Source organism: Camellia sinensis, chromosome 3 (assembly GCF_055761805.1).
Source record: "Camellia sinensis isolate YWXY chromosome 3, ASM5576180v1, whole genome shotgun sequence".
Taxonomy (NCBI): Eukaryota; Viridiplantae; Streptophyta; class Magnoliopsida; order Ericales; family Theaceae; genus Camellia; species Camellia sinensis.
The window spans coordinates 53534643-53545075 of NC_138963.1; the positions used below are offsets into that span (position 1 = coordinate 53534643).

The 10433-nt window shown below is 32.9% G+C and overlaps 1 protein-coding gene across 1 annotated transcript; it reads left to right on the forward strand.

Annotated features, from left to right (window-relative positions):
* Positions 1–5045: 5045 nt before the first annotated feature.
* On the forward strand, positions 5046–10022 carry LOC114261789 (protein ALP1-like). Its single transcript, XM_028202099.2, has 2 exons — positions 5046–5610; positions 8805–10022. Exons 1-2 carry the CDS (start codon positions 5493–5495, stop codon positions 9848–9850), a joined length of 1164 nt encoding a protein of 387 aa, XP_028057900.2. The 5' UTR covers positions 5046–5492; the 3' UTR covers positions 9851–10022.
* Positions 10023–10433: the final 411 nt, after the last annotated feature.

A 10433-nucleotide genomic window follows, 5' to 3' on the forward strand; every position in this document is an offset into this window, starting at 1 on the left:
CCATATGATGCATTTGGCCTCATTCTCCACCTTTTTTTTTTATTTAAATTTATATTATATAACAAAGGAAATAAGCTCAAAGGAAACAAACTGTAGTAACCCTAACTTTTTATTAAGTCATTATTTATTATTATTATTATTATTATTATTATTACTTTATTTTTATTTTTATTTTTATTTTGGCTTTATTAATTGCGTAAATATATAAGAATTTAATATGGTATTTAATTAATTTAATGTGCTATTTAATTATATATAAAAAAAGTGTTTTATATATTAATAAAATATATATTATATTTATGTTGTGTATTTATAATATAATATAACAGTTATTAGGTTATATAATTGTGATTAGGTTGTAATAGGGTTGTCATTAGGAAAATTAAAAGAAAAAGAAAAAAAAATCAAAACCAGAGACGAATCGGGGTGTAATTTTGGCCCATGACCCGCGGGCGGCCCGAAGCCTGCCCACGGCCCAATGTGGGCTCGGCCCGTTTAGACCCGTTTAGGCCCAAGCCCAGCCCGAGGCCTTGGGCCATTGTTTTGAAGCCCGGCCCGCTTGGCCTGCTCAAAAGCCCGGCCCGGTCCATTTTTTTGCGAGAGCCCGCAAGGCCCGACATGGGCCGGGCCGGGCCAAAATTACACCCCTAGAGACGAAGAGCAGCAGCCAAGAGAGAAAGAGAGCCGACGGGAGAGAGATGAAAGGAAAAAAAAAAAAGATATAGGATTTTATTTTTGTGGCTTCATTAATTCTCTAAGTATTTTTTTAATTTTTGAAAAATAATTGTGAGTGTCAAATCCACTTCCCTTAATTTATATTTATTTTGTTGTTTTTATTTATTTATTTATTTTATTTTATTTATTTGATGTTGGTTTGATATTGTATTGGCATATATAAAGATGATGGATTGATTTCAATTATTTTGGTTAGTTGTATATTCAAAGTTTAGGGCTTTTATATAGATTTATTTTATGGTTGTAATCACACTCATGGATATATGAAATTAAAATAAATTAGGAACCCATAGATAAATTCTAAATACTTCACCATGACCCCATGAATTTTGTTTTATTTGAGTACTGATAAAAAAAAGTGTATAAAAAAAAATTTGTTGTGTTTTCATGTTATCCTTATCTACTATCTACACCACAAATTTGTTGTGTTTTCATCTTTTACTATCAGAGTTCATTACGTATTCTTTCTATTTTTCTCACTATTATCAAACACACACAATACCTCTATCTTTGTGACTTATTCACGATCTTCTTGTTTTAGGTATAAAACTTGATACAATCTGGAAAATCTAATCTTTTAACTCATGAATTTATTAATTTTCATCTTTTAATATAAAAGGTTAGTTGTGATTTACTATTATTGTATTTATGTTGTGATTTTATATAATGTCTTGCAAGTGTTTGTTTAAATGCTTCAGTGAAATTTGCATTATTTTACTCTGTTTTATTTTATTTTATTTTATTTTATTTTTACCTTTTTTCTGTTTGTAAGGATGGATAAGATGACAAAATAATACTAATCTCTTTTCACACCATTACTTTAAGAAAGATTCTAAAGCCCCATCTATGGTTTTTTTTTTTTTTTTTTCATTCGTAAACATAGCATTTCTAAAAGTCCCAATTAGGTGATTAAATCATGTGGCTTGCTTATCTACTAGAGAAATGTATATCACTTTCAGTTGTGATTATCTTCACTCTGACACTTTGTACTAGTTTATTTTTTAAATATTATTTATTAATTGTAAATATATAATTACTTAAGTAGTTAAATCTTGATTTACAGGTGGGAGATATAGTTGTTCTAAAAAGTACATTAGGCCAACAAAAACAGTTGCAATTGGAATACTTAAAAGTACAGACCCATCTAAAAAAGTAGAATGGGAATAATTAGGACCTGACTATTGAGAGGTACATGTTCAAGTGACAATCAAACCTAATGAGAACTTGACCCGATCATATGAACTTGTCAAAATATTTGGACAAGCTATTGGAGCTCATGTTGCTTGGCTTGTTCCATTTGTGGAATATTTCTTTCATAAATACTAATTTCATTAACAAATTTATATTAACTTAATATAATTTCAATTACCTTTATATGTTTATTTTTTAGATGCAAATTTCGCAAGTTATGGATGCTAGTCGAGAATATTTATACAAGTGAGGTTGAGAACTTGGGAACTGAATTTGTTTTGATAATTTGTCTCTCCGGAAGATGGATATCACTATGGCTTTTCAGAACTTATGGTTGGAATAATTTTCTTTTAAATTTTTTTTGCTTTAACTTTGTTAGTGTGGTAGAATATTTTATAATTTTGATTATGATTTGTATTGCAATATAAATAAATTTATATTTTTAGATAAAAAAATTATTGTGGTTTGAATTTTTTTTGTTTTTGATGTGATGATCCTATGGTGGTAATATTTGTTTATTATTATGAAAATATTACAGGATGAATGGATGTCAAATTAATAAAGGATGTGGCAATTACTATTCATTTTTTTATAAAATTGATTCAATTTTTACAAGTATTTACGCATGTTTAGTTGTAGTTTTTAAAAAAGTCAATGAAAAGAACATATAAGTGGCATTTCGTAGTAGTGGTAGTAGTTTTGCAAAGTGTCACTAGAATAAACTCTAATGGCACTTATATCCGTTTAATGACACAAATGAATTGGATTTAGTGGCATTTTATGAAGTTGTTAAAAATATCAATTGTGGCATAACAAGCGATATTAAAAATCCATATAGTGACACTTTTAAAATTGTAAGTCTTCTTCAATGGCATTTGATAGCGTCATGAATAGTGTTTATCATGACATTAAAGTGCCACTGAAAATCTTTAGCCTTGATGGTGTAATGGCACTTACAAGTGTCACTGAAGTGCCACTAAATCTTTTTTTAATGGTGCTTGATAGTGTCACAAATAGTGTCTATCATGACATCAAAATGTCATTGAAAGTCTTTAGCCATGATGGTGTAATGGCACTTGCAAGTGTCACTGAGGTGCCACTAGTATCTACCGTTGCATGGGTATAAATGATATTTGTTTAAAATGCCACAAGCAAGACTAAAAAATGTCATTAAAAGAATAGTTTTGTGACACTTTCAAATGTCACTAAACTAAGAAAATGTTGTAGTGACCTCACCGTTAGACTGTCACGACCACCATCGCCTAGCTCCGTCAAAACCAAGAACCACCATTTACAAAATGCTATGAAGCTGTAAAAGATGGTAGATGATGAAAAAAAAAAGAAATAAATTTGGAGATGTTTCTTTGGAATGTGTGAAGTTAGTTTTCGGACAACCTTTGGCATGTTGAAACCACCCATTTTAGGAAGAAATGAAAAAACGAGGTGGCGTAGAATGAAGTATAAAGTAAGGTGAAGAGATTGGTGAAAGAACGGAATAAATTTGTTAAGAATCGAGAAAATTGTGGAGTCCGAAAGATGGGCCAAAGAAATGTTGGAAACGGGGAAAAATTTTTTTTTTTTAGTCTTCTTTCAGAGCTCTGACAAAATGCAAAAAGAACGGAACGACACGTGTGAGGAATGATACGAAAACTAGGTCTTGAGGTGAATCCAATGAAGCAAAAATGAGACAAAACAAAGTTAAAACAAAAGAGATACCAGGGCTTGAAGTGGTGCATTTAAATCTGAAAATTTGATCTTTCTAGGCTTGTTCGTGCATGTGGTTTGAAGAAGATAAAAGTGGGTTTGGTTGGGATGAATCCCATCAATGCTATTTCAAAAATCTAAATGTTTCGGCATATTAATTATTGGGTGAATTACACTAATGGTCCCAATAGTTTGGGGCTTGTGTCATTTTGGTCCCTGACTTTTCAATTGTGACACATTTGACCGTGTATTTTGAATCTTATTCCAAATAAGGACAATTCTAGATACTATAAATTAATTTCACGGGCAAAATCGTCAATTTGATAAAATATAAATTAATTTGACAAAAATAAATGTCAAAAAATTATTTTTGAATTTCTAAAAATTATTTCTAGCAACAAAAGATAAAATTATATAAAATTGATAAATCTTTTAGACATTTATTTTTTTTTACCAAATTAATTTTTATTATGTATTTGGATGATGATCATGTAAAATTAATTTTTAAAAATTAATCATGTAATTTTTATTAATTTTTTTTTATCAATTTTACATAATTTTATTTTTGGTAGGTAGAAATAATTTTTAAAAAATTTTAAAATATTTTTTTGACATTTATTTTTGTCAAATTAGTTTATATTTTATCAAATTGACGATTTTGCCTTTGAAATTAAGCAATGGTATGTTCAATTGTCCTTATTTGGAACAAGATTCAAAATTTATAGTCAAATATGTCACAATTGAAAAGTCAGGGATTAAAATGACACAAATCTCAAACTATAGGGATTATTAGTGTAATTTGTCCGTAATTATTTGATTCCATAGGTTGGGTTTGTTACTAATTTAAATCATAAGGAGAAAGTGGGATTGAATAATTTTTAGAGAGAGAAAAGTGGGGTTGATTTCATGATGGTGGTAATGTTGGTTGGTTGTGATTTTGCATGAAAGGTAATGGTGGTGAGATGAGAGGAGAAATAAAAGGTGATGGTAGTATTTATGCATGGAATATGATAGCGGTGATGTTGGTTGGTTGTGATTTTGCATGGAAGGTAATGGTAATGAGATAAGAAAAGAAATAAAATGTGATGGTGGTGGTTTGGCACGGAATATAACGGTGGTGATGTTGGTTGGTTATGATTTTGCATGGAATGTAATGGTAGTGAGATGAGAGAAGAAATAAAAGGTGATGGTGGTGGTTTTGCATGGAAAGTGATGGTGTTACATATTTATATAATGAAGGAGAAAGAAGAGGTGTTTTGATCCAAGAGTGTAACCACGCTCTATTGCACTATATTTTTATGCTTATGAAGCTCACATTCTGTTTAAACAAACGGATCCATTAGAAATTACAATTTGATATTAAGTCTAGGATTTAAATGTTATAAATAAAAGTATAGGGGATTTCGTATTTTTTTTTTTTTTTGGACAAATCACTGAGGGTTAAAATGTAATTTACCCTAAATAAAATTAACCCAACATCTCATCATCAAGCTAAAATTAACTCCTCTTTTCTTTCTCAATCTGAAATCCAAAACACATGAAGAGAGAGAGAGAGAGAGAGAGAGAGAGAGTCGCTGCCAGTGTCCAGCCTCTTATTACTTTTCTTGCCACATTGTCTTGAAAACAAACGCAAATCCACCAAACACTTTGACACACTGCAACAACTAACCTCTGCTTCCAAATACAGCTTTCATTTTTTTGCTTTTCACAGCTCCCTCATGATCCCTCTCTGTCCATGGTGTTCAATCGCGTATTACAACAAATGGGTATTGGGTTTTCTGTGAATTCCAACCAAGTTTCTTTGATTCTGATTGTTTAAAATTAGTGGGTTTTCTGAGTTTTGAATCAATTGGGTCTTTCTGATGGGTCCTGTGAGAGGTTACAAAAAGAGGAGGAAGGTTGAACCAAACGCTTCAGCTTCTGGGTCTTCTGAGGAGGGTTCTGTGGATTGGTGGGATGTCTTCTCCAAAAGGATTGCTGGTATAACTTTTTTATTATTAATTTATTCTTGATTTATTATCTCTGCTGTGTTGGTTTGTGTTTTGGCTTAATTTCTACGTGTATTGACATTGATTGCTCTCAGACATCATATATGGGATGATTTGTATGTTGGGTTTATCTTTATTTGATGGAATTTTGGATATTCTCTTTGCCTTTCTTCTGTACCTTTCATTGAAGTTGTTACAAGTTAATATATTGTAATTGCATTTGACAAGAATGATCCTTAATCTGCCATTTTCGGGCCCGATGAGTCATCCTTTTCACCTAACATTTGAGTATTGTAAATTTATCATATGAGGCCAAGAAATAATGTGATGCTGTCATATACTAGATTATATGTTCATTGACCTGTGTCAATGGGATTTAATAAAGGTATCTGGGTCCTCTATTTGGTTTTGAGTCTAATCTACATAAGTTAAGCATGCTTATAAATACTTATCATATGAGGGCAAGAAATAATGTGATGCTATCATGCTAGATTATATGTTCCTTGACCTGTGTCAATTGGATTTAATAAAGGTATCTGGGTCCTTGATTTGGTTTGAAGTCTAATCTACATAAGTTAAGCATGCTCATGAAGAGCATTTCCTTTTATTGTTTTTGGAAGGAAGTATAATGCTAGGAACATCTCCGTAATGATATATTGTTGAATTGATTTTGAAATTAATAGGGAAGCTGAGGTATAGTAGATCAGTTGATTTGTTTCCGTAATTTACCAATTAAGTTTCCCTTGTTGGGTGCTCTGAAATAACATTTCAAATTCCTTTTTCGTGTACCACTAATGTGCCAGGAAATTCCATCCTCCAAAGGGAACTATTATTTTACATAAATTTTGGTTGTATGCTGAAGCTTCTTTGGCAAAATGCAGACCTAAGATCAACCCCAATCCCATCCCTAAATGCATTTGGGTATGGACCTAAGATCAACATTGACACTATTAAGAAGCTCAGACAATGTAAATTTACATCTATTCTCCTCCTTTAAATTTCATAAATTAGTGTTAAATTTGCATTTTTTTGTTATCTTTGAACCAAATATTCATATACATGACTTATAATTGTATATCCTTATATATGCGATATAATAAATATATCAAACATATTATTTTGTGCATCCCCCACATGTATCCAACATTTTTTCAAAATTTTCATGTCGTCACACCCATGTTGTAACCGTGTCATATTCGTGCTTCTTAGCTTGCAAGTTCATTTGCATTCTTTTGATTGAAATTCTTGGGAGTGATCTTATGGCTTCAAAAGCATAGGGATTCCTGAGTTGCCAGCAAGGTCCAAAACCTAATATGGTATAAAGTCTTAAAATGGACCATCCACTCTACGGAATGAGCTCATTCATAATGCGGTAAAATATGTGAAGATTAACCAAAGAAATTCACAACTTTTGAACATTATAATTATAAAAGAAAAACTCGAAATACCTTGTTTAGTGCTGATGAATGGGTTGGTTTACTTGGTTGCTAGTTGGTGCTTGCACGTTTAGGGGCTACAGGAAATATACAAAAGCAGTTTCATGAAGTCATTTTATTCTTCTAACTTAAGCTTTTAAAACAATAATATGTCATGTTTGTTTCTGAAGTCGTGTGACATGTATTTATACATAATAATGTGACTTAATGTGAGTTTGGTATACCTTCATATTGGACTTGTACAAGGTATTGTGAAAACTGTTATATGCATTTCTTAAACCTTCAAGTTTTTCTTTTTGGATAAAGGTACCTACAAGGATGACAATGTAAAACTGGCATTTATCATCGATCAGATCCTTGATGACATTACAAATTACAGTCAACCTCAAAATGTTTATTTACCGAAACCTTGTTTACTTTTATTATGCTTGTGATGGAATTTGGCATATTGATCAAATTCGCTGTGGGTTATTGCACCTAGGTTTATTCAATAAAGTCTTCCACTATAACCACCATGCGATGTTGTCTCAAATTTTCCGATGGCTGAAAGAACCAGTTCCTCTGTACTCATTTACATTAAGTTTGTCCCCACAGAAATTCCTCTTTCTTGGTATTTGGAAATTCTTTTCAACCATTGTGCATGAGTGATAATTTTGGCTCATTCTTTTTTCCCCTCCTTGTGTAACATAATTCTTGTGTAGAGGTTGTAGTGGTTTATTGAATTACTGGTTACCCATATGACCTTGAGCAATTTTAAAGTTTTCATCTTAATTGCATAACATGGGTGATATAGGCTATTATGGTTGTAACTTGTAAGTTACATTGATGGTCTCACCCGAGAAATTTGATACATGCACAACCCTTATGGGCCTTGTCATAGTATATTTCCTCTTTCATCAACATGTAACCAGAAAGGTATCAGTTGTACTTGTTTTGTCAGACTTCATATGTTTTAAACATTAAACAATGCAAATCAAGGGCTGGACTAGTGTTAGCTTTCAATAGTTTTTGTTTAAAGCATTTGGCCCGCAGAAGTTCTTTAGTCAATGGATGAAAAAACAATGCCTTGATTGGTGAATCTGTTGTATCCATGCACCACGACATCAATCTTCTTGCCTTTCTTTCTTTCTTCTTTTTGAAAATAGGTCTTTGCCTTCCTTTTGGAAATACTACTCTGGAATTATTTTTCTGTATCAGTCAGTCATCCATGAAAATAATGCATCTATCTAGAGACTCAACTTAAGTTTAGATTAGCTTATCTCTGATCTCAATCTACAGAAATGTGCTTCATGGCCCTTTTTATATGCCAACTTGCAACTTACTGGTCTCTAGGATCATAGCATTATTAATCCCTTGAAATGCAAAGTTCCTTTTTGTGAAACCATTATTCAGGAAGTATAGTATTCCGTGGAAAACCTATTATATTCTATTCTTGTTGGCCTTCTTTGAATGTTCTATGTGGTTTCATCTCCCCCCCCCCCTTTCCCCTTTTTCTTTAATTTTATTTCCTGGTTTGGTTTGCTAGATCAATATGTGGGAAGTCAATAAAGATGGCAACAAATGATCTGTATTCTGTAGTATGTGATAGAAACAATGTTCACGAATTATGTGAATGTGCCTTGCAATCTGTACTGTTGGAGTTATTCATTCTCAACATAAAGTGATATTGAACTTTTTAATGCTCGTCCCTTCATTCAGAGTCAGCTTCATGCTCTACTTTTTAATGTATACTTTGTCCTCTTATTTGCAGGTCTTTTATCTCCATCAGAGGGTTCGGATAAGTTCGAATCTGTTTTCAAGATATCCAGAAAGACCTTCAACTACATATGTTCACTAGTTAAGGAACATATGATGGCCAGGTCAGCAAACTTTGTGTTTAGTAATGGAATGCCAATGTCTTTAAATGATCGAGTAGCTGTAGCTTTAAGAAGGCTAGGCTCTGGCGATTCACTAATATCAGTTGCCGATTCATTTGGAACGAATCACTCTACTGTCTCCCAAGTGACCTGGCGTTTCGTAGAGGCCATAGAAGAAAATGGGCTTCACCACCTTCAATGGCCTTCCGTGGAACAAGAAATGACAGACGTAAAATCCAAATTCGAGAGACTCCGTGGCTTTCCAAATTGTTGCGGTGCAATTGATACCACCCACATTACCATGTTGTTGTCTTCATCTGAAATGGGAAGTAATTTATGGCTCGATCGTGAGAAGAATCACAGTATGATCTTGCAGGCGATTGTGGACCCCGACATGAGGTTCCGAGACATAGTTACTGGATGGCCGGGAAAAATGAATGATTTTGATGTGCTTCAGAGCTCAACTTTCTTCAAGCTATGTGAGAAAGGAGAGAGGTTAAAAGGGCACACGATGAAGCTCTCAGACAGAACAGAATTAAATGAATATATAGTTGGTGATTCGGGGTTTCCATTACTTCCGTGGCTTGTCACGCCTTATCAAGGAAAAGAGCTATCAGAATCTGAGTTTGAGTTCAATAAGCGCCATTTTGCAACTCGTATTGTGGCACAAAGGGCGTTGGCGAGGTTGAGGGAAACGTGGAAGATAATTCAAGGAGTGATGTGGAGACCCGACAAGCATAGGTTGCCAAGAATCATTCTTGCATGCTGCATTCTTCATAACATTGTCATCGACATGGAAGATGAGGTGCTCGATGCGTTGCATTTGTCTCACCACCACGACACAGGTTACAAACACGAGGTTTGTGAATCTGCTGACAAAGCTGCTTTGGTTTTGAGAGATAAGTTGTCTCTTTACTTGTCTGGAAGACTGTTACCTTGATACTATTTGCTTTCAATGGTGAAATTTGAGTAACTAAAACTATAGGTCAAGTTTATAGTTAGAGGAGATTTGAGACAAGTAAAGCAGATTGAGATAACTTGACATTCAAGAATGTAAATGAAATTGAATAAGATGGAAAGTTTATATATATAATTTAATATTTTTACATTAATTCTCTCTTGGTGGAGCATGACTTGGATTTTGAACTTGAAAGTTTTACGGTACACTATTGTAGTGATGTTTTATTTACGTTCTTGCTTTACAGAAAACTAAATTGCTTCACAGAATTTTATGTACCGTTTTGTAACGTTTGCATTTTATTATTGTTATTATTATTATTTTTTCTTTATAGAAAACATTTAATTTTTGTAAAAGCAAAAATAATAAACATGTTTGATACACGTGTTTTTAAAACTTGTTTTGAAAACAAGTGAGGGGGCGGCTGGCAAGAGGTGATAGCTGGATATGGTTGTCAACAGTTAAAGATGGTGGATAAAAGTAATTGTCGATTGTCGGAGGTGGTAGCCGGATATGGTTGTCAACAGTTAAAGATGGTGGCCGGAAGTGATTATCGATTGTCGGA

Coding starts and splice junctions, on each gene's coding strand:
- LOC114261789 (XM_028202099.2), top strand. CDS start 5,493: ATGGGTCCTGTGAGAGGTTACAAAAAGAGGAGGAAGGTTGAACCAAAC. Junction 5,611..8,804: donor CTTCTCCAAAAGGATTGCTG/GTATAACTTTTT, acceptor TCTTATTTGCAG/GTCTTTTATCTCCATCAGAG.